General features: G+C 39.4%; 4 protein-coding genes across 4 annotated transcripts in view; 1 reads left to right on the forward strand and 3 right to left on the reverse strand.

The window, feature by feature from the left end:
• The window catches only part of LOC127352449 (neuronal acetylcholine receptor subunit alpha-7), a 43124-nt gene extending 39826 nt beyond the window's left edge, over positions 1–3298 (reverse strand). The window contains exon 1 of the mRNA XM_051380828.1: positions 3134–3298. Within this exon, the coding sequence (XP_051236788.1) occupies positions 3134–3188 (55 nt within the window). The 5' untranslated portion in view covers positions 3189–3298. The remainder of the gene's footprint in view (positions 1–3133) is intronic.
• LOC127352450 (E3 ubiquitin-protein ligase TRIM21-like) overlaps positions 1–13468 on the forward strand; it is a 65027-nt gene that overhangs the window by 45329 nt on the left and 6230 nt on the right. The window lies entirely within an intron of this gene.
• On the reverse strand, positions 7289–9350 carry LOC127353875 (E3 ubiquitin-protein ligase TRIM21-like). The gene is made up of 3 exons (XM_051383463.1): positions 9324–9350; positions 8515–8666; positions 7289–8408 (listed from the first exon to the last, which is right to left on the reverse strand). Exons 1-3 carry the CDS (start codon positions 9348–9350, stop codon positions 7289–7291), a joined length of 1299 nt encoding a protein of 432 aa, XP_051239423.1.
• Positions 10925–12910, reverse strand: LOC127352480 (mannose-binding protein C-like). The gene is made up of 3 exons (XM_051380910.1): positions 12837–12910; positions 11989–12054; positions 10925–11685 (listed from the first exon to the last, which is right to left on the reverse strand). Exons 1-3 carry the CDS (start codon positions 12847–12849, stop codon positions 11303–11305), a joined length of 462 nt encoding a protein of 153 aa, XP_051236870.1. The 5' UTR covers positions 12850–12910; the 3' UTR covers positions 10925–11302.

Consider the following 13468-nt stretch of genomic DNA (forward strand, 5'->3'; position numbering starts at 1 on the left):
GTGTGTGTGTGTGTGCAGGAAGCAAGAAGATGTGCATGTCGTTTCTCAGTGTAAGATGAATGAATAAAGAATGAACGATGATTGCCTCCTGTTGTGCTCCCATGTTTGAAAAAAATGCCAGAAAGTAAAACACAATAATCTTTTAGGGTTCCCTTCCAGTGGAGAAAACGTGACGAAGTGAGGATTGGGCAGCACAATATGGTAAAAACTTCATATTGCGATTCTTTTGATAGATATTGCGACTGCAATATGATTCACGATTAATGTCGGAATTATCTTTCTTTTTTCATCACATATTTAATTTAATTTTCAAAAAAAATAAATTAACACAATTTATTTTTGGGGTCTGTTCCAAACAAAGATGCTTTCTTAAATCTGGAGAAGAAGGTTTGTAGACCAGAACATCTCTGCAGCTCTACAGCACTTCAATAAAATGCTGTTTGTTTTACCTCTATTAAAACGTTGCAGCTATTGTGATTTGCATATTGTACTTGGCCATATTGTGATTTCAGTACAATTTTCAAATTGTGCAGTCCTGCTCTATGGCCCTCAAACAGCCTGAGTCCGCCACTGAATGCAGCAAAAGCATACGAGAGCAGAAACATCAGCTTGTGTCATCCATCTGCAGCACCCTTATGAAATGTATGAAAATAGATATTTATCACACCAGCAGCACACAGAGTGAACACACAGAGTGAAAACAAGCGTTTGAATACATATAATTATAGTTGAAAGGTTATTTAACAAAAACACATTTTACTTATTTATTTTTTTTTTTTTCACCCAAATGTGTCATTTGATGTCATATTCTGATTTCAGGGTTCGTAGTCTGATTGTGAGAATTCTGTCTTTGGTCTCCAGATGTGCCGTCGATGGACACATATCACAGTCAGATCGAAGATCAACATTCAAAGATTTCTCAACATTTCTCTCACGATTGTCACCTTTTATCTCACAGAGCCCAAAGTCGCAGAGTGTAAAGGGGCTTTAAAGGCTTTATGGGTGCTGGTTACATCAGTAAGAGATGAAAGCTGATTGACAGGTGCTGGGTGGGACCGACCGTGGGGGAGAAGGGGGAGACTAAAAACACACTACACACATCTTTTTATTAGAACTGTCCCAGTGCTCAGGGTCACTGTTTGAAATACTGAGGACACAACAGACACATTACTTTATTGTGTCTGTTTCTGCTGCCATTATTAACTCACTTTATAGCTGCAGCCTGCTTATGGTAAGAGTTTGACAAAAGAAACTATTAAAGTGGACGTATTCTATTCTGGGACTCCTCTAGAGTAACTTTGCATGATGATTTATATTGGCCCTTCATGCAGGCAAGGAACTGTAGGAACCGGAGCTTTGGAGTTTGACCCAAGCTGGAGATTTAAAGTCAGGATATTTCGGTCCCGGAGTACACGTTTAAAAGGGGCATAAGTTACTGCATATATTTCTAAAGGTTATTTTGGTTAATATTTTTGCTTTTATTTTTGTGGTTTGGCGGGAGAGGTCGACAGGAACCTCTGGGAGAGAGAGTGAGTGAATTTAAACAGGACTTACAGAACCAGGAAACAGGGAGATCTCATATTTTCAATTTATTTAAATAAAAGTATTGACAAATTCAACTTCTGACAGGAGTATGTAAGCAGTATATGTCAGGGATTCAATTCTGTCCGTCCAAAACGTACATTATAAGATATGAAGTCTACATAATATTTGTATTAGCCTTCCCATTTATACGTTTGTTTACATGAAATCATTTTGCTTCACAGAGCTGGACGAGGCTCAGACGACCTCGATGGGGAAATAAAAGTTTAAAAGTTGAGTTTAATCCTTAAAATGGAGGTAAGTAAAGAGACAGGGATGCTGAAGCAGATCTCTCAAGTGTGTTTGTTAGAGTCTTAGCAGAAGCGATGACACAGCTGACTTTAAGCTTTAATATTCCAGCGCATAAATATTAAAGTCAGAGTTTTCCTTTTGATTCTAAGAAAATATCCACTCACTGAAACATAAATGAGTTCAAAGACGTTCAAAGTTGTGTCGTGTGCTTCTTCCTCTTCTATGGACGAGCTCTTCTGGCAGTCACACAGTAAATAATCTGAAGCCTTGAGGTGTCCACAGCCCGTAACACTTGACAATCAGCATATATCACCTTCCTGCGTAGACGCTGCAGACCTGAGAGCAGCTTCAGTTTGTGAAAATGTATTTGCAGGATTACAGTTTCTTTAAAAATACACTGAGCAGAGGACACACTGTGGATGCAAAGTCTTTGCATGTTTAATTATTTCCGTTTCCATTTTTCTTTTCTACGGTCACATTGTTGTGTTGTCTTATAGAATACACTTACATCAATACTTCTTTTTGATATTGTTTCCTATTTATTTGCTTATTTGGTGTTGATATAATCCAGAAGTAATGAGTAAGAAGTTAGCTTGCCTGCTGTTTGCAGGATACTTTGTCGGCAGGCGCCAGATTACGTATTACAGCGTGACGGGGTACGGGGACGACGTAGCCTTTCATATGTGGCCCAAATCACATACAGGTCTGAGATTTTGCAGTGCAGCCTCAATGTGAACAGTCACATCAGAATTCATGTGGCTTTTAGACTGACATTGGTCATGCTTCAGGACCGTGACCCGTTGAGCTATGAGCCACATTTTACAAATAATGTCAACAACCGAACACGAATCAGAGCAGATAAAGCTCGCAGTGTGAACGCAGCCTTACAGACACTCAGAATTCACATTTATATTGTGTGACATTTTGTCACTTTAGTTTCAGAAGACAACACTTCATGAGGAAGTTTTCAGGCTAATTTCATCCACTGTATAAAGTATATAGCACTCTAAATAAAATAAAGCAAGATTAAAACAGTTTTGATCTTTTATTGGTTGTATTTAGTTTTGTTTCCCTTTGCATGAGCAAAATCTGGGGTTTTATGTGTTTTATTTTTTTCTATCCTTTACCACATGAAGAAAACTGTAATTATGGTTTGCTCTCTGTGTAATCTGCTGCTCACAGTCAAAAACTAAACAGCTGGAGTGATTCATGACAAAGCTGAGGTGTGTGTGTGTGTGTGTGTGTGTGTGTGTGTGTGTGTGTGTGTGTGTGTGTGTGTCTGTGTGTGTGTTAAGCCTACCGTGAATGAGGCAGCAGAGCGTCAGGACATGCAGGGTGAAGATCCGAGCGTCCATCCTCAGCAGCTGTGACTCACGGAGACGCGAAACTGAAACTGGGTCCTCCTGAACCGGCAGAAAACACCAGAGAGAGAGAGAGAGAGAGAGAGAGAGAGGAGAAGGATCAATGGAGGATTTGCTCTGAGTGGGAGAAGGGGATGCTCCTCCCCCCAGAAAACATCCAAAGAGGAAAATTGGGCAGCTGGAGACACTGAGGAGGCGTGTGAGTGAGTGTGTGTGTGTGTGTGTGTGTGTGTGTGTGTGTGTGTGTGTGTGTGTGTGTGTGTGTGTGTGTGTGTGTGTGTGTGTATGTGTGTGGATGATCTAGTGTTTCATTTTAATGTTTTTAAAGGTTCCACATATCAGATTCTGAAGCATTTTACATATTATTTTTATGTATTAATCACATCCCAATTAGTGACGGGTTGTTATTTAAAATGAGACCTTGCCTGACTTTCTCTGTTGCCTGTGGACTGATTTACACCGATCAGCAGTACACTGTGAGCACTGGACTCCCTGACTGGTCCCAGACCAACAGACTGCTCTGCACTGTGTGTTCTGACCCCTTTCTATCAGAACCAGCATTAACTGTTTCAGCAGTTTGAGCTACAGTAGCTCATCTGTTGGATCGGACCACACAGGCCAACCTTCACTCCCCACCTGCATCAATGAGCCTTGGATGTAGCTTAATACTGTTAGCTTGCTTCATCCAGACTCCCGGGGCTGATCTGGCTGGTTTGTCATTTGTAAGTTCTGGTGTTGGTTGCTTTGTGGTGTTGGCTGATGGCTGATTTGTAAGCGGTGAGCTAGTTAGTAGCATGGAAATAATGGTCCAAATAAAATATAGGAACATTGCAGATTGTAACGTGTTGGGATCCAAGGAGACCTTTAAACATGAACTTGGACCAAAAGGGAAATGTTGGAATATGGCCATGTGCTGAGACAAAGGAAGTGTCCTGGGGCCTGTATGTAAGTCACAAAACCTCTCTAGTAGTGGCTAGAGACAAATCAGAATCAGAAATACTTTAATAATCCCAGGGGGAAATTATTTTTGTTACAAACTCCAGTTATACAAGCAACATCTATTAAGAACAAAATATAAATATGTATATAACGATATATATATATATATATATATATATAAAAGATCAAATGTACAGTTTAATAACATACAAAAAGTGCAAAAAATGATTGTCCGTATTCGAGTCAGGTTACAGAAGGGGAAAGGGAAAGGAAACACGCCCGGTCGGAGGACAAAGGCCATGATACTTTTATGGCAAGCACGCGCACACACACACACACACACACACACACACACACACACACACACACTTCTTTCCCCTCTAACTTAGTTTCCATTGCCAATACTGTTGTTGCTGTGCACCTGTCTGTCTGTCTCTCTCTCTCTCTGTCTCTCTGTCTCTCTCTCTCTCTCACCCCAACTGGTCGAGACAGACGACCACCCACCTAGAGCCGGAGGATCTGTCCTAGGTTTCTGCCTTTTTAACAGGCAGTGTTTCCTTGCCCTTGTCGCCAAGTTCTTGCTCATGGTGGTACTGTTGGGTTTCTGTAAATAATGTTAAAGAGTTCGGTCTAGACCTGCTCTATTTGAAAAGTGTCCTGAGATAACTTCTGTTATGAATCGGCGCTATACAAATAAAATTTAATTGAATTGAATTTAAGTTAGATTGTATATTGTGTATTTTTCCTCTGCTTTTATTATTTCTCTTTAATAAATGTTTGTGTTTATATATGCTGGCCTATTTAATTTCGTACAAGAGTGGGTGATACCAACCTCTTCTATGTAGAACTCCAAAGCTCCCACTTTAGCTATTATTAATGATTTTGGTTGTAGTTATTAATTTAATTATTAATCTGACTTCTGAATTAATAGTTTAGTGTAATTTTTATGAGACTGATCAATCGATTATTGGTTATGGTTCCCTTATTTAAGGGTGGTGCCCAGAAGAACTTAAATATGAATTAAAGTCATTTTCTATTATCTTTTGATAATTATACTTTTTGATAACCATTAATTGATTAAACTATTACAGTTAGACCACTCTAACATCCTACGTTGTAGAGCCCGACAAACGTTATTCTAAATATGATTGTCAGTTATTAACGTTCAGTCTAATGTTTGTCGCTGTTGGCCGACGCCCAGGATGATGCTTGCTCGTGACTACATAGATCACTTAATGACCACTGGTGTCACTTATAGCAGTTTTCTGGAAGAAAGAAACTTTAACTTTATTGCTACACAGTCACTGATCCTTATTTAAACACAAGGCCGCTGTCCTTAAAACTGGAATTGATATTGAGATTATATGTATTTGTACTATATTTTGATGTGAAGAAAGTCACTGAAATGCAGTTAAAGATGAACCTTTTGACCAATCATCAGTGTACTCCCTTGACAGAAGTAAATATCCCTCTTTTATTCCTGTATGAAAGAAAAAGTCTCTCTTTGTTCTGATATTTCTGATTTATAGGGTTTCTCATCACAGTATGTTGTGTTGCTGCATACCAACATTCAACATAAAGTTTTCACACTGCAACAAACAGCCTGAGGTGGTGGTGGTGGTGAGGTGAGGTGAACACTTTTGGACCCCGTGGACACTGCTGACTGCTAGAGACAAACTGGTTCAAATGTCCAAGACACAAATACACATATTGTGTCTCAATCTGAAGTTGGAGAAGATTTCTGTCACATTTTACGCTCCTTTGCAGACAGATGCAAGTCTTCCCAGTTCATCACCAGCAGATTAGGATTACTTTATTGTCCATTAAATTTGCATAAAATGGAAATTCATCTTTGGCACTGACATATATCAACACACACTTTTGAATATAGTTCTTGTGTGTGTGTGTATTATAATATATATATGTAATACATCTTATGTAGCAATTTACATGGTACTCAAAGACAGTTCACATTAGTTAAAACACATAGGTTAAAAAGTTAATAGTGTTACGACATTACGTTACAATTGGAATTGGAAGAGAGATGGAATATAACAATTGACAGGTTCGGGTTAAAATCAGGTGTTTTAATTAACTAAGGAGAGTGTGCTTGCACAATGAAATATAACAAAAGAGAGGCTATACAGGTGCTGACAAATAACTAGTACACAAAATGAAAATGACTGGATAACACTGAACAAAAAGAGATCAGCACCCATAAGCTTACAAACTAGTGACAAAAACCAAACTAGCAATTATTAAGCAACTTAAAAGGTCACAAAAGATTACAAAGGCACAGGCTGAATCCACTCAGATAACAGCCAGGCAACACTAGAAAGTACAGACACTCTAACACAATGGTGTGCAACCAACAGCAAGGCGAACTGATCACTAGTTCACAGCCGCCCTGAACTGTGGACACACAAGCTTATTTAAGTGCAGCTGGGGTTGATTGAAGACTCCTGATTGGTAGCTTCAGTGGACTTGCAGCCACACCGATCACTGATGCCAGGGGACAGCAACCAGGAAGTAGGCGGTCTCTGCTCCAGAAGGACCAATCCTCAACAGGGAATCACATGAAACACCATAATGAATATACACTAAAGCGGCGGCCGTAACAATAGAAACAAAACAGGTAAATTCGGATGCAGTCTGTAAGAAGAGATAGCAACATTTGTACTGTACTTGTACGTTCTGTGATTGTTTGGTACAGTAAGCTGAACATAAAGGATAAAAACCACCTGAACCACACTGTTAAGGTTGCTGGGAAGGTGATAGGTGTTTCACAAACCCCACTGATGTTTATCTTTGACCATCATGTTTTGGACTGTACAAACCACTCCCTTCACTTTCAGTTTGAAATTCTTCCCTCAGGTTCTACCAAGTGCAATAGAAAATTTCAAATTTCCCATTTGGGATAAAAAAAGATAACTGTGCACTGAACAAAATCTTTTTATGATTTAACAGTCTTGAAGGCAAATGCAGTTATAAGAATACATTAGATTACATCAATAAGTAGCCACACATAAAATGAGAAAAGTAAAATATACACATTGATCAAAATCTGAACAAACACAATGTATGCCCCATACATCACCAATAAATGTATTACACTCAATTATGTGAATCTTTCTGTAGAAAATCAAATGGTTGTTCTACTCAGTGCGATTGACAGGAGAGATGATCAGAGCGGCAGAGTTTTTACCCGCATGATTAAGACCGGGACCAAAGTATGGGTAAAGTTTCTCCGTGAAGGAGCAGCCAGTAAAGGAGTAGATAAGAGCTGCAGCATCAACGTCATAAAAGGAGACCAGACCCTCCTCATAATCCACAAACACCCCCACCTTCTCAGGCTGAGACTGCAGAGAGAGATGGACTCCAGGGCCAGCAGCCGCTTGGTACTCATTTTCATTCCTCAACCATATCGTCCAGTAACCATCTTGAGGAGACAGTGAGATTACTCCCTTCCTGTTGATCGACTCTCTGGCCACTCCTAAATCCCAGTCAGTCTTCCCTTTAACCTGAACCTCGTAATAAAATCTTCTTGAAGAGAAACTCTGCTGTGCTAAGACACAGGGACAATAATCAAATCTCTTTGGATTGTCTGGAAGATTCTTCTTTACATCACCACAGTAAAATTCTTTCTCATCATCAGACAGGATGAGCCAGGCGTTTGCTTTATCAGGATCTAGTGTCACATCCACTGCATACTGCTGGACCCTCTTCAGCTCAACCTTCTTCATCTGTTTACTGAGTGTCTCCTCCAGCTGATTCACAGCTCTCACCACAGTCCCCTCATATGAAGGTGGATGGACGCTGACTTCTGTCCAGTCTTTGGTGGTTGGAGCAGCGTTCAGGGACAGAAGGCTTTGGAGGAGGTGGAGGTGGTCTTCAGACTGTGAGAGCTGGTCCACCTCAGAGCTTTTCTTCTTCAGCTCAGAGATTTCCTGTTCCAGCTCTTTGATGAAGCCTTCAGCCTGTTTCTCTGTCTTTCTCTGCTTCTCTTTGATCGTGTGGATGAGCTCGGCCTGGCTTCTCTCAACAGACTCCTTCAGAGCGGTGAAGACCTGAACACCATCTGCTATCTCTCTGTCTGCACCTTCCTTACTGAGCTCCACTGAGCGTTTGATCTCCTGAATCTTCAGTCGTCTCTTCTGGATCAGCTGCTGAATTTCAGCCTCAGTCTTCCCCAGCTCGGCCTTCTTTCCTTCATATTCTTCTTTCAGAGGAACAACATCATGTGTCTTGTGGTCTAAAACAGTGCAGAGCACACATCTGGTCGGTCTTACAGAACAGCTCCAGCAGTTTATCGTGCTTCGTACACATCCTGTCTTCCAGGTTCTCCACAGGGTCGATCAGCTGATGTCTCTTCAGGCCTGACATTGTCAGATGAGGCTCCAGGTGAGTCTCACAGTAGGAGACCAGACACACCAGGCAGGACTTCAGGGCCTTCAGTTTGGTTCCAGTGCAGACGTCACAGGGAACTTCTCCTGGTTTGGAAACTTGTTGCTCTGAGCTGCTGCTGCTGGCTTTCTGTTGAGCAAGGGGGGCTTCAAGGAAAAAAGCATTAGAGAATCTAACCAAACAGTCAAAATCTCATATTGTTTCAAATCTCCAAAGACTGATCTCATCTTATTAGAAGCACGTTGTCCAAAATGTTTTTACTCTCTAAAAACTGCATTACAGCATTATAATCTGTTATAAACATTAAAAATATGACTGAATTCTAACACTTTGAAAGAGAATAAAAAATATAAACATAACCATTGTATAGTCCACTACTCAACATATTAATTAACTACTGTGGACATTTTAATGTTAGAATGCAAATAACATTAACAGTTTATCAAATAAACATATGTACTCATGTGGCTCTAGGTTTGGTTTCAGCAGTTGGAACAACGAAATAAAACAAAAACAAACATAAAACAGTGTGATGCCCCCCCCCCCACTCTGGTTGTTCTGTTCTGTGTCTTTTCCCCTTTTGTTCTTTACAGGAGACAGAGTGGCAGGGGTGTGACTGCTAGATGAGTTACACGTGATTGCTCCCTGATTTCAAGGCTATATAGGGGGTTGAATCAGTTAGTTCTCTCTCCCTCCTTCCAGCCAGCAGGTCCTGGGTTTGCTAAGATTTGTTTATCCGGTTACCTTTTCCCATACACGACACTCTGCTCATATCCACACACTCACTATACTACTGACAACACTGATGTACATATTTTTCATACTTTGTTTTGAGTAAATATTGGTTTAATACATTTATTTCGTCTTAAACACCTTAATTATCTGTGTGGTCTCCCTTGATGTGTATGAACTTTGATGATAACATTAACCCTTTAAATCAACTGAGCAAATAACAAATTATGATAAAATAAGTCAGAACATTTTTCAAAATAATAGTAGAAAAAACTCAAATTCTACACAAACCTCAGGATTGGACCCCCACAAATAGACTGATTGTTGTACAACTGAGAAACATTTGTTCTGTTCATGTGATGTTTATGACTTATGGGCATATTTGTGTTTATATTATCCTGTGTGAAACCAAAGACAGTTATCCTGCTTGGCTGGACAATACAGTTTATTTTTTTCAACCTACAAAGGAATCAGCATATCCAGCTGTGAGACAGTGGAGTAAAAAGTACAGTTTTCCTCCTCAGATGTATTAGTGAAAAAATAACAAACCTCAAGAAACAGAAATCCTCCAGTAAAGTATGGCAACCTGATTGTTGTACTTTTGTACGTCAGTAAATGTACTTTGTTACTTCCTCCCTCTGCCAATGTCTCCTTCTGACTGTAACCATTTCAGTTTGTATCTTCCAACACTATACAGTCTATGATCCATTATAGCAAATAATCCCTCTGCAAGTGTTGAGCACCTTTTCTCTATCTGAAAGACTTCTCACAGATTACATCAGAAGGAGGAAGATAAGAGTTTTAAACTGAGATGGAGAATCCTTCTGATTGGACCACAGCAGTAGATTAATGAGCTTCTCTGTGATTCTCCCTTTTTAGAAGTAGTTGAAGTACAATACTTTTTACTTCGTACCAATCAGACGTAGATCTCATTATTCTGCATTAATATAATGTGCTTCAGCATCAGACTGTAGTTATTTATTAAGAGCATGTCCTCATGAGGCCACAGGCTGCAGTTTGTTATGAACTCCACTAGAGGGCGTCCTCAGATGTCACTTATTCTCTACAAACTTGTAGCACTGGTTTAGTGTTCATATCAGCTGCTCCAACACAAACCTTCAATAACACTACATTATCTTATCTTACACTACCAACTATCTCAGAGGTGATTTGGGTAAATAAATTAATTATTAGACACAATAAAACCTGTATTTTGTTCATTTGAAAAAACAAAGAGAGAAAATCAAGGAAGGTTCCAGGATGCAGCAGTTCTCCTATATATATATATACACAATGATCTGATAATAAAAAGAGGTCTGAATTTGGCAAACAGACATTTAAACAACAGCAAATGCTTCTTATTCTTGAGTACATTGTTTCTGATGATTAAACAGTCTTGAAGGCAGGTAAAATTGGTGTGCTGTAGTAATAAGTAGCAATGTGACACATCAAAGAAAACAGAAATAATAAACTAATTGATAAAAAATAACAGTGTATACCCTATACATCACCAATAAATATACATTTATTACATTAAATGATGTGAATCTTTCTGTAGAAAATCAAATGGTTGTTCTACTCAGTGTGATTGACAGGAGAGATGATCAGAGCGGCAGAGTTTGTAAATGAATGAATGGAATCAGACTCATTCCCTGCAGTTTGCTTTATTTTCATGCTTTCAAAACACCACTTTTGAAATGTTAATCAGTCCCTCCAAGAAGTTGCGAATGCAAAAATGAACACAAATTTATTGTAGTTTCCTTCAAGTTTCACCAGTCCCAAGCAAAATGTTGAGCAATACGTCACCAAACTACTAGAGATTTTATTCTCACTGGAACAAGACATCCGAAACCTGATCATTATTTGCTTAAATTCTTTCATAGAGTATGTCTAAGCAAGAGTAATGATGCCATGCTTTTTTAAGGGATTAAGATGTATCACAAGGATAGTGGAGGGTAACAAACTAATACATATAAGAGCAAATATTTCTAAAAGCAATGGCTATGCTATTTTGCAGGTGATACAAGAACTCTCTATAACTGACAAATAATGTAAGCATTCAGGAAGCACTCGTGTGTCACTCGCCAGACGCCATTTTCTGACAGCATGGTGCAGCCTGTAGCCTCAATGGATTTGTCTGGCTGCCCTTCTCCCCATTTGGTGAAGGTCAGAGGTCGGTTATTCATATCTGCCTCAAAGTTCCCCTCTGCTTTTTTATTATTGACGTTGATCCAGGCTTCTTTGTTAACGTCCCCGAAGAACTGCGTCAGTGCAATGTTCTCCTCCTCGTTCTGGGGCAAAGCCAGATCTAAACCTTGTTGGGAGCAGAACTCGACGGCCCTGGAGAACGAGTGTCTCTCCTTGTAGGACACAAAGTATTTCTGACCAACTCTTCGGACAAAGTCATAGTTTATAGCTGCAAAAAGAAAACAGCAAGCAGCAAATCAGGAATCAATCAGCACATATACACATTTGTTTCCCATAAACTTTAAACTGTATCACCATCCTGGCATTGACATGCAGCATCAGACACTCTGAAATAACTAAAGTTTTCCCCTCATCTAAATGAGATTAATGGAGTCCAGTACAGCAGCATTTAACTGAAAATATTTAGTTAATCCTTTCTCAAACATCCTACGTACACAGAAGAATAAGGTATACATATATTTCTCCATCCACATGTGCTCACTTCCATTTAGTCCTTGAATAGGTTACTTACTGAGCTCTACCTTAGCAAAGCTCTTCTTTAAGTGTTCAGTCTCCCGGATAGCAGAATCAATTGGATCTGGATTAAGGAGAGTAAATTCAGTTACCAAAGTTGCAATAAACTGGATCTCACTGATCTTCACAGTAACATTCACCTTACAATATAATGCAAACCAGAGCTGAATTACTGAATTTAATAATAATTATATATAATGTTCAGGATGTTTCACAGAGATATTACTTCAACTCTATGGTCATTGGAGATAGTTAGTGCTAAAGTGATTAGCTCATTAACTGGGTTCTTGTAAAGACCACGACTTATGTTTCTCAGTCCTCTCAGCTCCAGCCCCAGCTGTTCATTTTAAGTAATTCCAGAACAAATTTGGGGGAAATGACTTTACAATGATGCACATGACATCTAGTATATTTCCATTTGAGTATTGGGTTTCAATGTATCACTAAACATCATATGTGTTTGGAGAAGAGCTAGATCAAGCAGATGCACAATATATCTGATACTGTCACACAGTGAGGTATAAGATCATTTTATAGGGGAAAAATCTAATTCTTAAAGGGTTAAATCACTGTCAGGTTTATAAGGCTTAAAATGTAACACAAACCTGAATCCAAAAACGTGTCTTAACAAACTTGAAAAGCATTTTCTGTGTCCAGCAGTTGTCTGTATGTCAGCCCCGTTCAACAGCAACTAGTGTAAAACTTCCTCGCTCAGGAAGGAACAACTTCCCACAATAATAACAGAAAACTATTGTCTGCATGCTGAATTGTAATAAATGACATAGCAAGTACTCAACCGATGAAAGAATTCTATAAGGTAGAAAAAATTATCTGAAAGATAATCACCTCTTCCACACATTATTACTGCTCCAGGTGGTCCAACTGTTCCACGAACTCCACGAGGTCCAGTAAATCCTCTCTCCCCTATAAGAGCAGGTAAAAACTAATTAAACGAGCCTAAAAATCCAAACCCGCACCAAAAAATTTGAAAAAGAACATTTTTGATGGATGAAACTTACAGAGATGAGTTTATCAATCTAATTAATTTAATAATGTCAAATTTAAAAGTTCGGCCTGAGGTTGGGAATGGAAGAAGTCTTGTTGTTACAAGTCAAAGGGGTTCTTTAATGTCAGCCCTCAGAACTTTTTGGCCTGGAGGTGACAGTAGAGGACAAGTAAGATAATGACCAAAATACATTGGACCCATCCACTGTGAAGCAAGCAAGAAAATCTTTATTTTGTCTATCATATGTCTATGGTAACTTGCTTGTCAGTAGATAGGAAGCACCCCGGGGTCAGAGACACGTGATTACAGACATATACGATGCAGTGAGAACTCAGATGCCGCAGGGGAACGTGGGTCTGGCCAAACACTGACAAACTATGTCTCCACCGCTGTGTTCCCGACTGCACATTTTGCTGGTAAACTGGTTGTTTAAAAAGCTGGTGAACCACTCAAAACGCCTTTTACACTACAT

The sequence above is a fragment of the Dicentrarchus labrax genome, unplaced genomic scaffold (assembly GCF_905237075.1).
Source record: "Dicentrarchus labrax unplaced genomic scaffold, dlabrax2021, whole genome shotgun sequence".
Lineage (NCBI taxonomy): Eukaryota > Metazoa > Chordata > Actinopteri > Moronidae > Dicentrarchus > Dicentrarchus labrax.

Excerpts from the sequence above, each read along its gene's own strand:
- LOC127353875 (XM_051383463.1), bottom strand. The coding sequence starts at position 9,350 with ATGTACATCAGTGTTGTCAGTAGTATA. Across the intron at positions 8,667-9,323 it reads TCAGTGTTGTCAGTAGTATA|AAAGCCAGCAGCAGCAGCTC; the intron begins GTGAGTGTGTGG and ends CTTGCTCAACAG. Across the intron at positions 8,409-8,514 it reads CTGGAGCCTCATCTGACAAT|ATGTGTGCTCTGCACTGTTT; the intron begins GTCAGGCCTGAA and ends AAGACCGACCAG.
- LOC127352480 (XM_051380910.1), bottom strand. Across the intron at positions 11,686-11,988 it reads CTTTGCTAAGGTAGAGCTCA|CTATAAACTATGACTTTGTC; the intron begins GTAAGTAACCTA and ends TTCTTTTTGCAG.